We start from the raw sequence: 22530 nt of genomic DNA, 5'->3' as shown, positions 1-22530 counted from the left end.
AAAACAGCCACGTTTCAGCTCCCTGGCAAACAAAGCATGGTGAACAACAGCAAAGAAGTGATTGTTGCAGGACAACCCTCACACACCCTCCCCCCCTTTTTTTGGACCTTGGTAGAGCCTACACTGATTTTCCAACATTAGAGATGGTTTTTCAGGTGCTCAGGTCATTGGGCAATCGAGATCACCATAGCTCATCTTGATAATCTCTGCCACAGGTTATCATCTGAGAAGGCAGTTGTGGTGTGGTGAAAAAACACCCTGGACTTGGGAGTCAGAAAGTCTGGGTTCTTAAGTCTTTGCCCTGCCTCACCACAGCTGTAAGGCCTGGGTAGACACTTAACCTCTTTGGACCTTCAGCTTCCTTATGTACAAACAGGAGTAGTAAATCCCACATATCTCACAAAATTGTTATGAGTAGATAAAAATGTATGGAAAAGTACTTATTTTGTGCTTGATACACAATATACTCTCAATATATGTGTTGTATTTTATTATGTTTGTGGTATTTTCTACAACACTTCCCCCCACCTCCATACCAATTTAATGAAACAAATATAAAGGTAACATTTAAAAAATTGCTGTATTCAAAATTAATAATAAACTTTAGGGTAAATAAGCTTTAAAACAAAAGTACATAAGCAAAAATAAATAATTTACACCAACCCACTAACCTAATTTTCAGAGTAAAGCCATTTCCAATTACAGCACTATTATCCCGGGCTCCAGCCTGTGGTCAAACTTTGATAGTTCAGTATTTTAAAAAAACAGTAACAAGAAACTGAACACTAAGGAAAATCTTTAACAAAACCAAAGTACTGGATTTAACTTTTTAATTTTAAATAACCAAACTTTGTAATTTTATACATAATCCAATGTAATGCTAATACAATTAGCACTTCAGCTTGAAGAGCTGGTATTTAACAGGGATGGAAAACTATAGTGAATAGTCTTCAAACCGTGAGATACAAATAAAAATGGACAAGTATACAGTAGAACAAAAACTGCAGACACTCTACTAGCTGAGGGAAATATGTGAAGGCTTTACATCCTTTATTATCCATGATGGCTTTTGGAATTATGATTGTTTGATGTATAGAACCTTTGACATTTTAGATACAGCCTTTAATTTTTCACAGTAAGTTAAAAATCTATCATAAGACTCCATAAGACTTCACTGGTCTTGCATGTAGACTCTAGGATTTTGCAATCTGATAAAAGAGTAACATAAAAATTTACTGTATTGCCCTAATTTCATACTTCCTTGTACACAATGAATCAGTTTGGGAAATCTATTCCAAGGGTTATATACACAAAAGTGTCAAGAATAAAATGTTCTCCACTCTTGCATAAAAATGTGTACAGTGTTTCAGGAATGGAAAATTTCTAATTTTCCTGGGCCCGGGCTTCATGGATCTCTGCTGCCTGAAGATGAAAGGCTCCTCTTGGTTTATTGCTCCATTGTTCTGAGGATTAATCATCCAACCCTGGCGTTTCTCCTTGTTGGATCCTGGATGCTATTCTGATGGCTTCTTCCAGAGATGGCTGTTCTCCAAGCTGAAACAGGAACATACACAAAACCGCAGTCAAGATGCCAAAGAAATATAACATACCAGAAGTAAAATTTCTCTCTGTAACTCTGACACCTGGGCTTGTTAAGGTACTACTGCTGATCCACAAAACATAAAAACAAATTCCTGCCAGGGATACAGTTTCTTTATTTAGGATTTTGATAAACCTTCACACATGCAAGGAACAAAAGATGCTCATCTTTTCCAGTGGAGATAGAGAGCTTCCTGAGCCTTTAGCTTTTATGCCCATAAACTAAATTAAAACCAGCTGGCATTTTCCTGAGTATGTTCTAACCCTTTTCCAAGTAAATACATTAAAAAAAAAATCTTCCCAAGGAAAGGTAATCTACACCTAGCATTCTAGATTCTCTGCCTGAATGCAGTGACTTCCCAGAGAATGTGTTCTTCACAGTCTTCTGACATTCCCCACCATAAAATACAGCTGTGCAGTGATTCTCAGAGGACTAACTTGGGGTCTATGTTTACAGGAGGTTCATTTCCAAGGAATAACTCTTAAGTGCTTTATAGAGTCCTGCCTAATTAGACTTTTATTCTGAGAGTAAAGATGGCTGGCCAGGTACACACAGGTATATATATACACCAGGAGCTTTATTTTTCTTGTTATAAATTCCCCTAGAATATACAAGGATGGTAGAAAACAAAGTTTTAGTCTCTTTGAGTCTACTTCAAACACAGCAATTTCCTTAATGTGGCTAAGTAATACAGATGATTCTGTGCCCTGCCTCTGTGAAGGTTACGCATAAAGCAGAGTGTACAAGGCTGAGAGCTGAGCGGCACTGCTGTCAATGGAGGACAGTTGCCATTGTACCCACCTGAACTGCAATCTGGGTGCCGTTGGATGTTGCCACTAAGGTCAAAGGTCTGGTTTCTGTGGTTACTAAGTGATGGCTATGCTGTTGGTGCCCCATTTCTGATGATGCAGTATGGAATGCTGCCAAGTCCTGAGCCACAATTGCAACCTTAAAAAATACACAGAAAAATTAAAACTATGATTTAAATAGGTTAAAATCCATTTAACACAAGGGACTGTCTTCAAATTCAAAAGGAAAACCTCCCTTCTGACCATACACTTGTAGAAGCCTAAAGCTGGAAAAGATTTTACATATTGTCTATTCCGGACTCTTTTTTTTTTTTGGCTGTGCCACGCAGCTTGTGGGATTTTAGTTCTCCGACCAGGGATTGAACCCGGGCCCTTGGCAGTGAGAAGCGGCAGTCCTAACCATTGGACCACCAGGGAATTCCCATGGACTCCTCTTTTTTATTTGAGCAAGTTGAGGCTCAGATAGAAGGGACGTATCTAAGGTTATGAAGTGAGCCAATGGCAAAACAGGGTAGAGGACACTGAAAAAGTGGATTCGCTATGTCAGGCTCCATTAACCAGGAGAGACATGACTGTGCCTAGATTCTATTATCCCTAAGCGGCTGCCTGGGAAGTTACACACGTGGACTAATTCACACCTCAAATGTCTATTTATTCCCGAGTTTGGATCATTGGTAGATATACTATTTTCTCCTGTTTATCTGTTGCATTTAAAATTAGATTTCCGGACTTCCCTGGTGGCGCAGTGGTTGGGAATCCGCCTGCCAATGCGGGGGACACGGGTTCGATCCCTGGTCTGGGATGATCCCACATGCCGCGGAGCGGCTAAGCCCGTGCACCGCAACTACTGAAGCCCGCCCGCCTAGAGCCCATGTTCCGCGACGGGAGAGGCCACAGCAGTGAGAGGCCCACACACTGCAATGAGGAGCAGCCCCCGTTCACCGCAACTAGAGAAAGCCTGCGTGCAGCAACGAAGACATAACGCAGCCAAAAATAAATAAATAAATTTATTTTTTAAAAAATTAGATTTCCATAAAAAATTAAAAATTAAAAAATTAAAAAATAATAAAAAACAATTAAAATTTTTAAAAATAAAAAATAAGACAAAAGAATAAAAAATAAAAATAAAGTTAGATTTCCATTGGGAATTCCCTGGCGGTCCAGTGGTTAGGACTTGGTGCTTTCACTGCCAAGGGCCCAGGTTCAATCCCCGGCCAGGGAACTAAGATCCCGGCAAGCTGCATGGTGCGGCCAAAAAAAACAACAAAAAAAAGATTTCCATTAACTAGGAAGACAAAGTACCAGTAGCATTACTGACAAAATAGCAACTATCTTTTTTTTTTTGTGGGGGGGGGCCTCACCATGGCCTGAGGGATCTTAGTTCTGACCAGGGATCGAACCCATGACCCCTGCAGTGGAAGCGCAGAGTCCTAACCACTGGACCGCCAGGGAATTCCAAGCAACACATCTTGTTATACTCACTTCCTCTTTTAGATTCCATGGAATCTTTCCATCTTGTTCCTGAAGCATCTAGTCAAAGTGGTTAAAAGTGCTTTTGTGGCTCTTAAACCACAAATATAGCTTTTGCTATGTGGATAACAAAGAAAATGGCATCAATTACTTCTGTTATATGATATTTAAGAATTTTGTCCAGCCAAACTCAGAGAAAGAATAAGTTAAAAACTGAAACTACTATTTTACTTGGCCATTAATCCATTAAAAATGCTAGATTTTAGAGCTAATAGATATTTAGCTTGGATCAATTCCAGTAATGTTCCATAGTCCAGCAACAGATTTCAGTATGGCAGTGGGGGAGTAGCTTATATTGGACTAACCCTTCCTGCAGATAACAATCATAAAGTGTGGAAAAAAATATGAAAAAGCAACCATTTGAAGGCAGTGGTGAATGACGAAAAGCAGGCAGGAAACGGAGGGGATTCTCAAAAGAAGGGAACCACACTGGGTCACATCTATGTTTAAATAGCTTTTCCACTGAGGGCACTCACCAGTCTGAGCAGCACAGGGCAACTTAAGGTATCAGATAATGGAGTCTATGGCTGCCAGAATGGCTATGTATTGAGAGGGATATCCTAGAAAGGAGAAAACCAGAGGGAGGGGGGGGCTCCCAAACCTGTGTATAAACTCCCCTCAATTCTTTAAGACCTCAGAACTGCAAACGTGTTGGGGAGGTTCCAATAAATCCGGTAGAAAGCAGCAGCTAGAAGGCTGAAAAGCTGAGAAGAGATTTCAGCGATACCACAGGACAGACAGGATTTAGAATTTCAATCCCATTAAGTTAGAGGGGTTTGGAAAATACCTCAGGCTTTCCATTGAAACCCTAAGAGCCACACTTTAGGAGTAAAGATTGTATCCCAGGACTGAAGATTCACCCTGAGACTAAATGGCAAAACTAAAACAGAACTACTTTAATAAAGTATAAAACCCAGCCTCTACAAGTAACTTAACTACCTGACAAAGCAAAATCAACATTCTTCAGAGAAATATAACAAAATTAAGAATCTCTATAATGTATCATCCATAATGTCCAGAATACAATAAAAAAATTACAACACATAAGAAGAGGAAAATGTAACCCAGAGTCAAGAGAAAATGAAGTCAGTAGAAACGGACCATGAGATGACCAAAACGTTAGAGTTAGCAAACAGGGACTTTAACACAGTTATTATAAATATGTTAAAAGGCTTATGGAATGCACACAAGAGGAAATCTCAGTAAATAAATGAAAACTATAAAAAAAAAAGTAAATTCTACAATTGAAAATGAGAATATCTAAAATTATCTGCATGGGCCTAATAGAAGATGATGAAGTCAAAAGAAAAGGTCAGTGAACTCTAAGATCAATAGGAATTATCCATCTGAAGAACCAAGAAAAAAGATAAAAAAAAAAAAGAATGGCTCCCCAGCAACTTGTGGGACAATACCAAGTTAATATACATGTAATTAGAGACCCAGAAGGAAAAGAGAAACAGAATGAGGCAGAATAAAAACTTTTGATGAAATTATGGCCAGACTTTTCCTAAATCCGGTAAGAAAGAAATAGCCCCCCAAAATTATTATATAATGTTTTATAATATTATATATATTGTCTTATAATTATATATAAGAAACCTAGTAGATAAATACAAAGAAGATCACACCATAATCACATTGCTAAAAAAATCTAGAAAATAGCCAGAGGAAAACTGATATATTATATACAGGGGAACAATGATATGAAGATGGCTGATTTCTCATCAGAAACAATGAAGGACAGAGACAATTTAAAGTGCTGAAAGAAAAAAATTAACTGCCAACCAAAAATTCCATATCTAGCAAAAATATCCTTCAAAACAAAAATGTTTCAAAAAGAAGGGTGAAATAATATATTTTCAAATAAACAAAAACAGAATTTGTCACTGTAGATCTGCACTACAAATAATGCTGAAGCATATCCTTCAGGCAAAAGGGATGATTCCATATGGAAACTCAAATCTACAGAAAGGAATAAAAGGCACTAGAAATGATAAATTAGTGGGTAAGTATAAAATATTATGTTTCCTGTCATCCTATAACTTACTTAAAAGATTAACTGTTTAATGCTAAAATATAATGTTGCATTGTCGGGGTTATAACATGTAAATGTAAAATATATCACAGCAGCACAAAGAGTAGGGGCATGAATGAAAATATACTGTTGCAAGGTTCTTAGATTTCATGTAAAGTAGTACAATGTTAAGTCTAAGTAGACTTCAATACCTTAAGGATGCACATTTTAATCCCTGGAGCAACCACAAAAAAGTAACACAGAAGGGTATTATTAGGAAGTTATTTGAGAAATTAAAATGAAATATGTATGCACCTAATAACAGAGATTTAAAATACTGGAAGTAAAAAAACCCCTAGCAACTAAAAGGGAGAAATACAAATCCACAATCATAGTTGGAGATAATAATTCCTTTTTCTTAGTAACTAGTAGAACAAATATAGAAATGATTAATAAGGTATAGAATATTTGAACAACACTATCAACCACCTTAACCTAATGTGTAGTATGCTACACCCAACAAGTGCAGAACACACATTCTTTTCAAATACATATGGAATACAATGGGAAATCAATGAAAGACAGGGAAAACAAGTCTCAAATTTCAAAATAATGAAATCTTACAGAATATGTTCTCTGTCCATAACAGATTTAAATTAAAAATCAAGAACAACAGGTATCTTGGAATTCCCTGGTGGCACAGTGGTTAGGAATCCGCCTGCCAAAGCAGGGGACACGGGTTTGAGTCCTGATCCGGGAAGATCCCATGTGCCGCGGTGCAACTAAGCCCGCTAGCCACAACTACTAAGCCTGCGTGCCACAACTACTGAAGCCTGCATGCCTAGAGCCTGTGCTCCGCAACAAGAGAAGCCACCACAATGAGAAGCCCGCGCGCCCCAAGGAAGAGGAGCCTGCGCGCCCCAAGGAAGAGGAGCCCCTGCTTGCCACAACTAAAGAGCCCGTGTACAGCAACGAAGACCCAATGCAGCCAAAAATAAATAATAAAATAAATTTATTTAAAAAAAAAAAACACATTTTCTTATTAAAAAAAAAAAGAACAACAGGTATCTGGAGAAGTACCAGATATTAAGAAATTAAGCAACCTTCATGCAAATTAAAACCACAATGATATATCATTTCACATCCACTAGAATGGCTAAAATTTTTTAAAGTAACAACACAAGATGTTGATGTTGTGAAACAAACAGAAGTCTTTTTTTTTTAATAAATTTATTTATTTATTTATTTGTTTATTTATTTTTGGCTGCATTGGGTCTTCGATGTTGGGTCTTCATGGCTGCGCACAAGCTTTCTCTAGTTGCGGCGAGCGGGGGCTACTCTTCGTAGTGGTGCGTGGGCTTCTCACTGCAGTGGCTTCTCTTGTTGCAGAGCTCGGGCTCTAGGCGCGCAGGCTTCAGTAGTTGTGGCACGCGGGCTCAGTAGTTGTGGCTTGCAGGCTGTAGAGCGCAGACTCAGTAGTTGTGGTGCACGGGCTTAGTTGCTCCATGGCATGTGGGATCTTCCCGGACCAGGGCTCGAACCCGTGTGCCCTGCATTGGCAGGCAGATTCTCAACCACTGCGCCACCAGGGAAGTCCCAAACAGAAGTCTTATACATTGCTAGTGGGAGTGTATGATGGTCAAACCACTTTGGAGGACTGTTTGGCACTTTCATATAAAGTTAAATATACCTCTACCCCATGGCCCAGCAATTCCACTAACAGGTGTTTATCTAAGAGAATGAGACCATATGTCTACAAACATACTTGTACTAGAATTTTCACCGCCACCTTATTCACAATAATCAAAAATTGGAAGCATCCCAAATGTTCATTAAGGGGAGAATCTATCAACAAATTGTGATATATTCCTACCACAGAATACTGATCAGCAATAAAAAACAATGAACTGATGTTATAAACAAGAACATGGATAAATCTCCAAAATATTATGTTGAAAGAAAAAACCCAAAAACAGAAGAGTTCATACTCTGGCTCCACTTTGCAAAGTTTAAGAACAAACAAAATAATACAATCAGAATAACTAGGTGGAGACTGACTGGAAGGGGTCTCAAGAGAACTTTCTGGGGCGACAGAAATGTTCTAGATCTTGTTTGGGATGGGATGGGTGTGTATGTTTAATAACTCACTGAACTGTAAACTTAAGATCTGTGCAGGGAATTCCCTGGCAATCCAGTGGTTAGGACTCTGTGCTTCCACTGCCAGGGGCCCGGATTTAATCCTTGGTTGGGGAACTAAGATCCCACAAACAGCGCGCTGTGGCCAAAAAAACCCAAAAAACAAACAAACAAACAAAAACCCTGTGCATTTCACTGTATGTAAATTTTACCTCAATGAAGAAAAAACAGATTGCAGGCTAATATGAAAAACATGTTCAACCTCACCAAACAAATGAAAGTAAAAATATAATTTATCCTTGGCTTGTGAATTATGCAAATATAGAAAAAAAATCCTAATGCTAGTGAGAATACAGTGAAAACAAGAACACTTTTAGATCCATGGCATGATTGCTAATACTTTCCAGAAAATAATTTGGCAATATGTAGCAAGAAGCTTAAAATAGTTCATACCATTAATCTAATAATGCCATGTCTAGAATTTGTTTCCTATGAAAATAATCAGAGGCTTGCACAATTTATGAATGTGGAATGAGTTAATATGTTATGCATATCCATTTTATGGATTATTTTGTAAATATTAAAAATCCTTTTAAAAGAACGTTTAGGGACTTCCCTGGTGTCACAGTGGTTAAGACTCCAAGCTCCCAATGCAGGGGGCCCGGGTTCAACCCCTGGTCAGGGAACTAGATCCCACATGCATGCCGCAACTAAGAAGCCTGTGAGCCGCAACTAAGGAAAAGGCGAGCCACAACTAAGGAACCCACCTGCCGCAACTAAGACCCGGCACAACCAAATATAAATAAATAAAATATTAAAAAAAGAACATTTGATTGATATGAGAAAGTACTCAGGATGTAGTGTTAAGTGGATGACAAGCATACAAAATTGTATTATAATCCTAACTTTGTTCACATACGCACACACACAGAAAAAAAGATGAAGTAAATAGTCTTAAATGTTGAGACTGGTTATTTTAACATCAAGGTAAATAGCTGATTTTTAGTTTGAGTCTCTATTTTCAAATTCTTTTGGGTAGATACCTTTAAGTGGAATTACTGGATCATATGTAATTCTATGTTCAACTTTTTAAGGAACTGCCACACTGTTTTCCACAGCAGCTGCACCATTTTACATTCCCATGAGCAATGCACAAGAGTTTCAATTTCTCCACATCATCCCCAAAACTTGTTATTTTCTGTTTTTTGGATAACGGTCATCCTAATGTAGGTGAAGTGGGATCTCATTGTGGTTTTTATTTGTAGTTCCCTAATGATAATGATGTTGAATATCTTTTCATGTGCTAATTGACCATCTGTAAATCTTCTTGGAGAAATGTCTATTCAAGTCCTTCACTCATTTTTTTTTTTTAATTTATTTAATTTTGGCCGCATTGGGTCTTGTTGCTGCACTTGGGCTTTCTCTAGTTGCGGCAGGCAGGGGCTACTCTTCATTGCAGTGTGCGGGCTTCTCATTGTGGTGGCTTCTCTTGTTGTGGAGCACGGGCTGTAGGCGTGCGGACTTCAGTAGTTGTGGCACGCGGGCTCAGTAGTTGTGGCTCGCGGGCTCTAGAGCACAGGCTCAGTAGTTGTGGTGCACAGACTTAGTTGCTCCGCGGCATGTGGGATCTTCCCGGACCAGGGCTCGAACCTGTGTTCCCTGCATTGGCAGGCGGATTCTTAACCACTGCGCCACCAGGGAAGTCCCCTTCACTCATTTTTAAATTGGTTTGCTTGCTTTTTTCTTGTTGAGTTATAGGAATTCTTTATATAGTCTAGATAATTTTCCCCTCATAATATTATTTTTATTTTATTTTATTATTTTAAAATATATTCTAGGGACTTCCCTGGCAGTCCAGTGGTTAAGACTTCGCCTTCCAATGCAGGGGGTGAGGGTTCGATCCCTGGTTGGGGAGCTAAGATCCCCCAGTCCTCTCCGCCAAAAAACCAAAACAGAAAACAGAGGCCATATTGTAACAAGTTCAATAAAGACTTTAAAAATGGTCCACATCAAAAAAATCTTGGGCTTCCCTGGTGGCGCAGTGGTTGATAATCTGCCTGCCAATGCAGGGGATACGGGTTCAAGCCCTGGTCTGGGAAGATCCCACGTGCCACGGAGTGGCTGGGCCCGTGAGCCACAATTGCTGAGCCTGCGCACCTGGAGCCTGTGCTCCGCAACGAGAGAGGCCGCGATAGTGAGAGGCCCGCACACCGCGATGAAGAGTGGCCCCCGCTTGCCACAACTAGAGAAAGCCCTCGCACAGAAACGAAGACCCAAGACAGCCATAAATAAATAAATAAAAACAAATACTTAAAAAAAAAAATCTTAAAAAAAAAAATATATATATTCTAGATATTAATCCCTTATTAGATATATGATTTGCAAATATTTTCCCTCATTCTGTAGATTGTCTTTTCACTTTCTTGGTAGTGGCTTTTGATGCACAAGTGTTTTTTTTTTTTTCACAAGTGTTTTTAATTTTTTTTTTTTTGGCCATTCCTCGTGGCTTGTGGGATTTCAGTTCCCTGCCCATGGATTGAACCCGGGCGACGGCAGTGAAAGCCTGGAATCCTAACCGCTAGGCCACCAGGGAACTTCCGAGTGTTTTTAATTTTGAAGAAGTTCAATTAATTTTTTTCTTTCATCACTTATCATTTTGGTGTCATATGTAAGAACTAATCTCCTAATCCAATTTATCTATTTTTTCTTTCATTGCCTGTGCATTTGGTGTCATACATAAGAAATAAGATCATGAAGATTTTCACCTATGTTTTATTCTAAGAGTTTCATAGTTTTAGCTCTTAAGTTTAGGTCTTTAATCCATCTTGAGCTAATTTTTATATATGGTATAAGATAAGGGTCCAACTTCACTTTTTCGCATGTGGATATACAGGTTTCCCAGCACCATTTGTTAAAAAGACAAATGAAAAGCCCTTTCCCACTGAATGATCAAATTCTGACTGTCAAAATTTAGTTGACTATATATGTGAGGGTTTATTTCTAGATTCTCTATTTTATTCCATTGGGAATATGTATTACTTTTGTAATCTGAAATTAACTAACGAAAATAGATGGAAAGCACTGACTCTTTAGTCTATACCTAACTAGGCTTCCAAAGGCACCTGGAAAAATCAGTCTCAGAAATGCAATTACCTTAATGACCAAAAAAAAAAAAAAAGACTTAGGGAAGGACTGACTACTTTCTTCCCATGCATGTAAAGAAATGGTTACAACCAATTTAAGTGTTACAGATAATTCACAGGTGGGTCCAAACACCCCAGTGGCTAGCCAACGTTTGCCCGATGGCCTACATGTAGTTAACAGCAGAAGGAGCAGTAGCAGCAGCAGGTCCGCAAGTGAAACCCCATCCCTGTTGTCATATCCCTAGTTGCTGGAAGCTGCCTGGCTTCATTCTAGCTCTCAAAGCCTTCTCTCTTGAGAACTTTTCTAGCTCACAGGCTACAGATAAGCTACATGAGAATGTGTGCTTTAGGGTCACTATCTTTCCAGACCTGCAACTGTACAAGGTGTATTTACCCAAGCTGGGCTATAAACCCATCCAGGAATCCTAAAGCCACGGAAATGACTGCAAACTGATTAGGTGGGACCATTCCATAAGACAGCCTGAAAGCTAGTGGTTGCGTTTTTTGTTTGTTTGTTTTGGCATAAGGTAAAATTAGAAACAATAAAAATGCATGGATCTTAGGTGTTCTGTTGAGTTTTGACAGTTAGATACAACTGTGAAACCACCACTTAAAACAAGATGTAGAACAGTTCCTTCATATTTCATTCCATCAATTTCCTCCCCAGCCAAGCAGCACTTTCTGATTTCTATCACCATGGATCGTCTTGTCTGTTCTTGGATTTCGTGTAAGTGGAATCATATGGTATATATTCTAGATGGAATTGCTGAGTCATAGAGTAGAGGTATGTTCGACTTCATAAGAAACTGCCAAACAGTTCTTCAAAGTGGTTGTAACATTTTATACTCACTAGTGTGTTGAATGTCCTAGTTGCTTCATATCTTTGCCAACATTTGGTTTTGTTTGTCTTTTTTATTTTAGCCATTTCCCTGTGTCTGAAATGGTATCTCTTTGTGATTTTAACTTGCATTTCTTTGATGATTAAAGATGTTGAGCACTTTTTTGTGTTATTGCCTTTCATGTACCTTTTTTTGTGAGGGGTCTGTTCAAATAAGCAATCAGATGATTTGCTCATTTTTAATGGGTTGTTCACCTTTTTATTGTTGATTTATAGAAGTTTGTCATATATTTTCAATACAAGTCCACTGTCAGATATAGTGTGAATATCTTTTTCCCAGTTTGGGGCTTATCTAATCTTTTACTACACATTGTCTTTTGGTGAGCAGAACTAATTTTGAAGAAGTCCAATTTATCAGAAAAGAAAAAATTTTATTATTAGTGCATTTTGTACCCTGTCCAAGAAATCTTTACCTTAAGGTTGCAAAAACATTCACTTTTCTTCTAGAAGCTTTATGATTCTGAGTTTTGTATTTCAAGGTGTAGAAAACCTTCAATTTTGTTCCTTTTTTCAGGACTGTTTTGGCTATTTTAGGTCCTTCGTATTTTCATGTAAATTTTAGAATCGAATTATCTGTATCTTCAAAAATGCCTGCTGGAATTTTTATTGTGATGGTATTGAATCTATAACTGAATTTAGGAAGAATGACAGCTACTAACTGACAGACTTTTTCACTGAACAGGGTAAGGTAGCTGCAGTGAAACCCCACACTGCCTTCAGCATAGCACAAGAAGAGTTTTTAAATGTTATTAACCAATATCATTTATTTTAAAAGAAATGAAAAATTAAACTACAAAGAGATACATTAGACTGGCAAAAATCCAAAGGTTTTACCACTATGTTGACTATCAGAAGGGGAGGAGGCACTCTCAAAGGCTGCAGCTAGGAATGTAGATGGGTACAACCCTAGAAGGGAAGTCTGGGAATATCTATAACAATTACCAATGCATATGTCTTTTCACCCAGCAATTCCACTCTAGGGATTTATCTAGTAGCAGATGTACTCACACACATGCAAAATCACGTGTGCACAAGGTTATGTGTTGTTTGAAACAGCAAAATACTTTAAATAAATTATGGCATGTCCGATACAGTGGAATATGATATAGCTTAAAAAAAGAATGAGGAGGTAATTCCCTGGTAGTCCAGTGGTTAGGACTCGGTGCTTTCACTGCTGGGGCCCGGGTTCGATCCCTAGTTGGAGAACTAAGATAACTAAGATCCCTCAAGCCATGCTGCACAGCAGGAAAAAAAAAAAAGAGGAAACTCTCTCTATAATGAAATAGAAAGATTTTCTAGATGTATTATTAAGGTTAAAAAAGAAAAAAGGTGAAGACGAGTATAGAATTTACTACCATAAAAAGGGAAGGGGGGGAAGATGACTATTTATTTGTATTTGTTTGTATATGCTTAATGAGTTGTTGGGAAAATTATGCAAGAAACTGATAAAAGTGGATTATATCTATGGGGGCAGGGGTGGAAAGAAGACTTTTCACTGCATATCTGTATATACTTTTTGATTTTTGAATTATGTGAATATATTACATATTCAAAAAATTAAATTTTGCAAATGAATTTTTTTTCTAAGTATCTGATGATGATAATGATGATAGGAAGAGCAACCATTAATGAACACTTAATATATACTTGGGCTGACTACTTTATATGCATTATCTTGCTTAATCCTTCTATTAACCTCATGGGGTAGATGCAATAATCACTCCTATTTTACAGATGAGGAAAAACTGAGACTCAGAGGGTTATGTAGCTAAGAAGTTGTAAAACTGGGATTCAATCTGAGGTTTGTGTGCTTAACCACTATATCACACTGTACATCTATGTAACGGTTTTGATATTGATATATGTATTGACTGATATAAACGAAAAAAGCAATTACCTGCTGCCCTTCTGTACCCTCGGCGGTAACCATAGCAACAGAGTGTGTTCCTGCTGAGGAGATGACTGCATCATGAGCAGGTACTGTGATGGGCGTTCCGTCCTGTGTTACCATTGTGATGGTATTGCCAATGGCCTGCATGTCAGCTTGAGATATGTTGACCTGCAATACAATGCATTTTACAATCAGGCAATGTTTCTTGTTTTATCTGGCAGTCTTTATTAAAGGCTAGGCCTAATCCTTGTATAAGTCTACTCTGGGAGCAAATAAGCATTTTACAATGGAAAGAGGTCATCAGAAAAAGTGCATATTCCTTTTTTTTTTTTTTTTTAATATCTTTATTGGAAAAACTGAATATTCCTTAAATGCATTTACTCCTCTCCATCTCTACTGCCAATTTAGACCCTTATTTTTCTCTCATCTAATTTTCTGCAATACAATGTCTTTCCAAATACCTAGTCTAACCCGTCCCTAATCATCCTCTACCTTGTCACCTTTCTAAAAAACAAACAAATTTCATTATGCTCCCTGCTCAAATCCCCAGTGACTCCCCATCACTACAGTTCAGACTTCTTACATGGCACTCATGACCTTTCATCATCTGGCCTTAACAGCTTCTCCAGACTCATCTTTCACTACTTCCAAACCAGCACGCAAATCTGGCACTCCAGCCACAACAAATCATTTGCATCCCCGGTAATGTCATATTCTGTTATATTTTTGTGACTTTGCCCTTTCCTTCACTCTCTGCCTGGCTAACTCATAAAAATTCTTCAAGATCCAGCTGAATGGCCATTCTCTACAAGGGCCTCCAAGATTCCTTCAGGAAGCATCATTTACTCCTTCCTCCAGGTTGCCACAACACTTTACATACCTGTCGATTATATACCCATCATTATGAGAAATTATTGTTCATTTTAGGAACGTCCCTCTCCTACTAGACTACGATACCCCCCCTTCCAGTACTCCCCACACTAACTTTACCAAAATATCTGTCATTGGGTTCAATAAATGTTTGTTTTTTAATTGACCAAAGGAATGGAATAGAAATCCCTAAAGCAAATGGGAAGGTTATATCTAGAGAAAATACAACATTGGGATGGGGAAAATAGCTGCTTTAAAACATATGAAGAGGGATTAGACTCATTCTATATGGTCAGAGAAAAGCCATGAGTGGATGACACAGTGGTAGGTTCCAGTCTGATAAACCCTCAAATTATCCAGCAATGGAACAGACTGTCTCTTAAGAGAGAAACTGCCTCATCTATATGGGGGCTGCTGTAGAGGGAATTTCTCCAGTATAAGGAGGGAAGGAGGTTAGATCAAATGACCTCCACAGAGCCTATCTGTGATGACCTAATTTTTAAAAAAGGCTTAGGGTTGATGCTGAATTAAAATTGTGTTAGTAAATATGTTAAATCTTATATGTCAATCAGTGGACAAAGAGTGCTGTGTAGAATTAGTGATGTCAAAAGTAAGGGGAAGAGGGATGAATGGGATGGTACAAGTGCTTTGTATTTTCCTATCCTGAATACGTTCTGCCTTCTAGCTAACATCAGCACATTAACAGTTATCAACACAGAGGGCAAATTAATCATGGGAGGTGAAGGTCCGAGAGAGACAGGTAAGAAGAGAGTTCTCCATGGAAGAGGTAGATATAGAAGGATAAAGAACCCCATATGTCTATTTCCACCAGTTATTAAGACAACCTTAGCTAGAGCTTAAAAATGAAATCAAGTCTGAATTATTTTAGGCTAGTGGCATCTAGAAAACAATGACAAGTTTGACTATTGAACAACAGCCATTACATTGCTTTTCCTGGGGAAATCAAGATACCTCTTCTATTAATTCTGTGAAGCTAGTTAAGTAAACTCCCATGATTCCAGGTAGGGAGAGAGTCACACTCTGGAAATTTTACAGATGTGCCCATCACTGACTTGCCAGGATGTTTTAATGATGTCCTTGTCACCTCAGCCAAACCTCTGCTGACTTCTCAATCCTATCCCTTCTCTGAATCGGGTTTCACATGGATCTATTACTTTTCAAGCCCTCAATTTCACTGTGGTTCTGACCTTCACCACCTCACATTTGAACTACCCATAACACCATTTGAATTCTAGAGAGTCACAAACCTTCTCTCTTTACTAATCTCCCTGCATGTAGTCGCTTTCAACAGGCTACTGGAAAGACTCCAGGAGATCCAGCACTGCCTACAAGCTAAACTCCAAACTCTGTGCCCCAATTCAAGGCTTTCCTCAATTGGGACCCAACCTGCCTTTCAAGCCCAGGCTCAGAGAAATATTATTTAACTTGTTTGACTTTTGGTGGGTACTTACATGCTGAGTCCCGTCCTGGGATATGAGAGTAACCTGTTGACTCAACCCAGACTGGGTTACTGTGGCTACTTGTGTAGACACAACATCGTCCCCTTCTACACCTGTAACATACGTGATCTGGGGCCCTTTAAGAACATCTTCACTTTGACCTGTTTAAAACAAATGAATTATTTATTTGATCAAACAACCAAGCTGTTTAGAAAAGAGAGGAGATTTTAAATATTACAGAGAAAACTGACAAAAATTAAATGGCATGTGTATTAAATTCTAAATCATGTTTTTTTTTCTTTGGCCATGTGGCATGTGGGATCTTAGTTCCCTGACTAGGGATTGAACCCGAGGCCCTTGCATTGGAAGTGCAGTCTTAACCACTGGACCACCAAGGAAGTCCCTAAATTCTAAACCATGAAAATGGCTTCCAGCACCTCCTGCCAATTTCTCCACCTCCTCTTTTGCAAAGCCAAACCAAATCAAAGCAGACCAAACCAAACTTTTCCACATAAAGTGTAACTGTTCTAATTTTGAGAGACCTTGCTTATTCTCTTATTTGGAGTAATTATGTGATACCATGCATGTGTGCTGGGGCGGGGAGTGGGGGAACTGTACAGGGAGACTAACTGGCAAATAACCCTTCCAACATGGCAAGTATGCACTAAGTCCTTGCAGTCACTTAAGAAGCTGCTAAAAATGATAAGACAACCTTCATGAACATTAACCACAAAACCAGAATGGTATGTAAACACAACGTACTAACACTAAGTTACTTACTCTTTTAACACAAGTGACTGATTATAAGTCATCAGTACACAGTGACATCATTGTGTAAAGACAACGTAATGGCATATTATCTGGGTTAAGGTTAACCATTTAGTAAGTAACAGAACAGGAGCCCCCCTCCGCTTCTTTATTTCACAAAGAACCAGCAAGTAAACAGCAGTTTCAATAGTCAATTACTGCCATACTTGGCAACCAGGAAGATTATTGATCCCTCTCTTCTATTGCTTTCCACCTCTCATGATGCCAGAAAAAGGGTAAATATTTTTTTTTCCTTCAAAGAAGGACTTTATATGCTAATTTATGAGTACTTCTCAAAGTTATGGTTGATGCCTACACTCATACAGCTATAGTCATCATGGTGTAATCTCTATGACACTCACTACTTCATTTCTTTTTGTTCTGTTCCATGGCTATTTATTATATTTATTATTATACCATTATTCCAATGGGTTCAAAACCTAGGGGACCATATGGGAGAAAAGGAACATAAACCCATCCTTATTCTTAGAAAAACAATCTTAATTTTTTTAACAAAATGTGTATTATTATATTATAGATTATCTTCTAGAACACAAGAAATTCTGACAATCTGAAATATCAACATTTAAGGAAGAGACTGAGGAAGCTTAAAAGAGGAACAGTCTTAAACCTAAGTTTGACATCATGAAAGTCTGCTTTCTAATTGCAACGATTTAGCAGCTGTTGTAATATCTAACCATGCACACTTACACTGCTTTGGCTAGAAAACAGTATAGCATTCAAGAGTGAAGGAATTTTGGGGAATTCCCTGGTGGTCCAGTGGTTAGGCGCTCTCACTACCAGGGACCCGGGTTCAATCCCTGGTCAGGGAACTAAGATCCCACAAGCCACGTGGCGTGGCCAAAAATAAAAAAAATTTAAAAATAAAAGAGTGAAGGAATTGTTATTTTCTTACTATCACATGACTGATATCTGAAAAGACAAATTAGAACTACAGGGAATTATTTGAGTAGACAGTGAATGATCTGTTCTTTTCCTTATTCTCCAATCATTTTTTTCCTACCTAAATGTTTTTCAACTCTTCAATACTAGTTGTTAAGAATGGGTAAAGATGTTTTAATTTTCAAATTTACTCCATTTGGAGGTACTCAATGAAACAGGACAACATATGTTTTTGTTTTAGAAAAACCTACTTCATTTTACCTATTTAACTATGCTGATTTATTTAACTGAAATCATAGAATCTAATTCTCTAAAATATTTTTTCCAAGAGTTTATCCTCATTGAAATGAATGTTTTTGTCTCCTACAACACTACTGAATAGCACATGAATCAACTAAGAGTTATCTGGGAGTGCTTCACCACTCTTATGATTAAGACCAACATCTTAATACACCCAAATAGTCTAGGCTGTCCCTGCCTTGCTGTGCAGTCTCATTTCATACCACCTTCCCAGGCAGAAGTGCCATGCTGGCCAGGCTTCTTTCAGTCTCTCCAATTTACTTTGCTCTCTCCCACCTCAGGGCTTTTTGCTTGTGCCAATCCCTCTATCTGGAATGTTCTTTTGCCTTTGCTCCCTGTTTACCACCCCCCCAACCCACCACATCCCCGACTCTACACCAAGTTAACCCCTATTCACCCTGTAGATCTCTCCAAAAACTTCCTCTCACTTCCTCAGGAGAGCCTTCTTTGACCTACGAGGCTAGACTAACTTCCCCTCTTATATCCCAGAGCATTAAGCACCTTTCTTTGATAGCAATTATCACAGCTGTAAATGATATGTTTGTGTGACTATTTGAAAAACTTTATGATTTGAGAAAATGCTTTAAGTCATAAATTACGTTCATAACTGTTGCTTTTCAAACACAGACATAGACATACTGGAAAAAACCCTTACCTGGGGGAGGCTCAAAGAAGGCTTCCTGCTCCTCCTCGATGGGCTCAGTGTCATTGTGAGCTGTCCGTTTGTGCATGGCCAGCGTGGAGATCTGCTTGTATGTCTTCCCACAGTGGTTACAGTTGTACGGTTTGGAGTGAGTGTGAACAACATGATGTTTGTACAAACTGGAATATTCTGTGAACCTTTTGTCACACCCAGGGACTGTACAAACATATGGCTTTTCCCCTAAGTAAAGAACAGCACACACATACAAAAAAATCAACTTTTACCTACGAAGGCATAATCATTCCATACCTTCTGGGGGGGGAGGGGGGATGGGAGTGGGGGAGGGGGCAGAGAGGGGGAACCTCTAGTGGCAAAAATAGTTGTCAAATCCCTTTCTATCCTGCTAGGAGGCAGTGCACAAGAAAAGACTCCTTAACTATGGTTTCAACTTGGCTCAAAAGGTGGTCTGCACCCTGAGTCTCATCCCATGCCTGAATACCACTTTCCCCTTAATTTCAAGGGATGTGAAAAAATAAGGATGGAGATGTTTATTGCCCAGTTAACTCTAAGATTTGGTGAAACTGTTATTGTTACCTGTAACTAGATAATCTAGATATCATTAGTGATACTTTACTAATAATGGCAATAATAAATGCAATTATTAGTATAACTAATGTAGCTTACCCTAAGGGTTTTTTAAAAAATATTTATTTATTTTCTAAAAATTTTTATTTATTTATTTGGTTGCACCGAGTCTTAGTTGTGGAAGGCGGGTTCCTTAGTTGGGGCTCCAGGGCTCCTTAGTTGCAGCAGGCGGGCTCCTTAGTTGTGTGGCATGCGAACTTTTAGTTGCGGCATGCATGTGGGACCTAGTTCCCTGACCAGATATCAAACCCAGGCCCCCTGCATTGGGAGCGCAGTCTTATCCACTGCACTACCAGGGAAGTCCCAATATTTATTTATTTATTTTATTTGGTTGCACCGGGTCTTAGTTGTGGCAAGCGGGCTCCTTAGCTGTGGCATGCGAACTCTTAGTTGTGGCATGCATGTGGGATCTAGTTCCCTGACCAGGGATTGAAACCAGGCCCCCTGCACTGGGAGCGCAGAGTCTTAACCACTGTGCCACCAGGGAAATCCCACCCTAAGGGTTTTATAAGGATAATAAACAAAGATTTTCTGAAAAGTCTATGAGACATAGTTTGGACACTTCAGTAAATCTAAAAGGACACACATTTTATATTAACTTCAGTTGACTTCTTGCATCCAATCAAAAGCTATTAAATATTCACTAAAACCAACTCAATACAAAGTAATTCTTTTTCCATGAAACAGTCTGAGAACAATGTAGGCAGTACATATATTTTTACAACTTTTCATTATAGAAAATTTCAAACATACACAAAAGTATAGAGAAACAGTGCAATAAACCCCCATGTACCAATCATCTAGCTTCAACTATCAATTCATGGACAATATAGTTTCATTTATTCACCACACATTTCTACCCCCTCTTCCCACCCTGGATTATTCTGAAACAGCTCCAGATAGCATTCTATCTCATCTATAAATATTTCAGATTGTATAAAAGATGGATGCTTTTTTTAAATAACAAAATTAACAATAATTATTTAATATCATAAAATATCTAGACACTGTTAACATGTAGTGGGGGGAATCTAACACTGAGAGCAAACTGGAAGAAATTAACCTAACTGTAGTTTTTTTTTCTTTTATAAATTTATTTACTTATTTATTTTTGGCTGCGTTGGGTCTTCGTTGCGCGCTCGGGCTTTCTCTAGCTGCAGTGAGTGGGGGCTACTCTTCGTTGTGGTGCGCAGGCTTCTCATTGCGGTGGCTTCTCTTGCTGCGGAGCACGGGCTCTAGAGCGCAGGCTCAGTAGTTGTGGCACACGGGCTTAGCTGCTCCGCGGCATGTGGCATCTTCCAGGACCAGGGCTCAAACCTGTGTCCCCTGCATTGGCAGGCAGATTCTTAAGCACTGCGCCACCAGCGAAGTCCCCCTAACCTTAGTTTAAATGAATACTTGTAACCACTTAGAAGGGGTATGGGGGCCAGGGCCAGGGTGGGGGGTAGCGGGGGGAGAATAAACTAATTAAAGTAACTCATACACACAGTATTTGACTAATGCCCTCAGTCTTGGACTAGGCTGGAGTAGGGAAAACTGCAAACAAATCTTCAATTCTTCTTGGTAGGCTTGTTTATTGTAGTGCTATGGGCAAAACAACTCTGAAACTATTTTAGGTGTAATAAAGGATTAAGCGATGAATAAATGTGTCAATGCTGTTGGAAGCCAGAGCTCTTACTATGGAAGAAGGGACATACAAATACGGAATGAGGGAAGAAAAGAGCTCTGTAAGATGAGCTGGAATTGGAGGTACTGGTGTGAACTCATATAATCTCTAAAATGTGCTTATGTGTGTATACATATGCATATCCCAGTCTGTTCTCATTTTACACCTTTCTTGGGTTAACTCCATCTCTTTCCATGGTTCTAAACACAGTAAAACCAACCACAAATAATAAAATCACTAAAGTAATCTGTAATATACGTCTTAGACATTAGTAATTGAGATTGCTTCCGTCCTTTGCCCAGCCTGCATTCTCAAAGCAGGGCAGGTTAAAGTTCTTATCTTGCGGAATGGTTGTGGGGGAGATATGACAAGGGCAAGGCCAGGCAGGGAAATGTCAGGCAATTCCAACTCAGAGAACCAGCCCTGTTCATATTTAGGCTGGAGCAGAAACTGCCACTAGGTGGCACCAAACCAGAGTCAAGATGGAAATGAATTTGTATTTTTGGTGGGAGGCGGGTTGTTTTGTGTTTTTGTCTTGAAATTATACTTTTTTAAATTGAAGTATAATTGACTTACAATATTACATTAGTTTCAGGTGTATAGCATACTGATTCAATATTTTTATACATTACGAAATGATCACCACGATAAGTCTAGTTACCATCTATCAACGTACCAAGTTATTACAATATTATTGACTATATTCCCTATGCTGTATATCCCATGACTCATTTATTTTATACCTGGAAGTCTATACCTCTTAATCTCCCTCGCCTACTTCACTCATCCCCCAACCCCCTCCCCTCTGGCAACTACCAAGTTTGTTTTCTCTATCCATGTGTCTGTTTTTGTTTTATGTTTGTCTGTTTTATTTTTAAGCTCCACATAAGTGAAATTATATGGTATTTGTCTTTCTCTGTCTGACTTATTTCACTTAGCTTAATACCCTCTAGGTATCCATGTTGTCACAAATGGCAAGATTTCATTCTTTTTTATGGCTAATATTCCATTGTATGTGTATCACATCTTTTTTTTTTTTTTAATATTTATTTATTTGGCTGCGCCGGGTCTTAGTTGCAGCATGCAGGATCTTTTAGTTGCAGCATGTGGGATCTTTAGTTGCAGCATGTGGGATCTTTTAGTTGTGGCATGCAGGATCTTTAAGTGCGGCATGCAAACTCTTAGTTGAGGCATGTGGGATCTAGTTCCCTGACC

General features: G+C 38.8%; 1 protein-coding gene across 11 annotated transcripts in view; it reads right to left on the bottom strand.

The window, feature by feature from the left end:
• Nucleotides 1–813: 813 nt before the first annotated feature.
• ZNF143 (zinc finger protein 143) overlaps nucleotides 814–22530 on the bottom strand; it is a 61010-nt gene continuing 39293 nt past the window's right edge. For all 11 annotated transcript variants that reach the window (XM_036860193.1, XM_036860201.1, XM_036860190.1 and 8 more), the window contains 5 exons: nucleotides 19017–19244; nucleotides 16364–16512; nucleotides 14028–14189; nucleotides 2402–2548; nucleotides 814–1554 (listed from right to left, as the gene is read on the bottom strand). In XM_036860193.1, coding sequence (XP_036716088.1) covers nucleotides 1471–1554; nucleotides 2402–2548; nucleotides 14028–14189; nucleotides 16364–16512; nucleotides 19017–19244 — 770 coding nt within the window. In that variant the 3' untranslated portion in view covers nucleotides 814–1470. The remainder of the gene's footprint in view (nucleotides 1555–2401; nucleotides 2549–14027; nucleotides 14190–16363; nucleotides 16513–19016; nucleotides 19245–22530) is intronic.

Source organism: Balaenoptera musculus, chromosome 8 (assembly GCF_009873245.2).
Source record: "Balaenoptera musculus isolate JJ_BM4_2016_0621 chromosome 8, mBalMus1.pri.v3, whole genome shotgun sequence".
Classification (NCBI taxonomy): Eukaryota; Metazoa; Chordata; class Mammalia; order Artiodactyla; family Balaenopteridae; genus Balaenoptera; species Balaenoptera musculus.
This window is presented reverse-complemented; position numbering and strand designations above follow the sequence as displayed.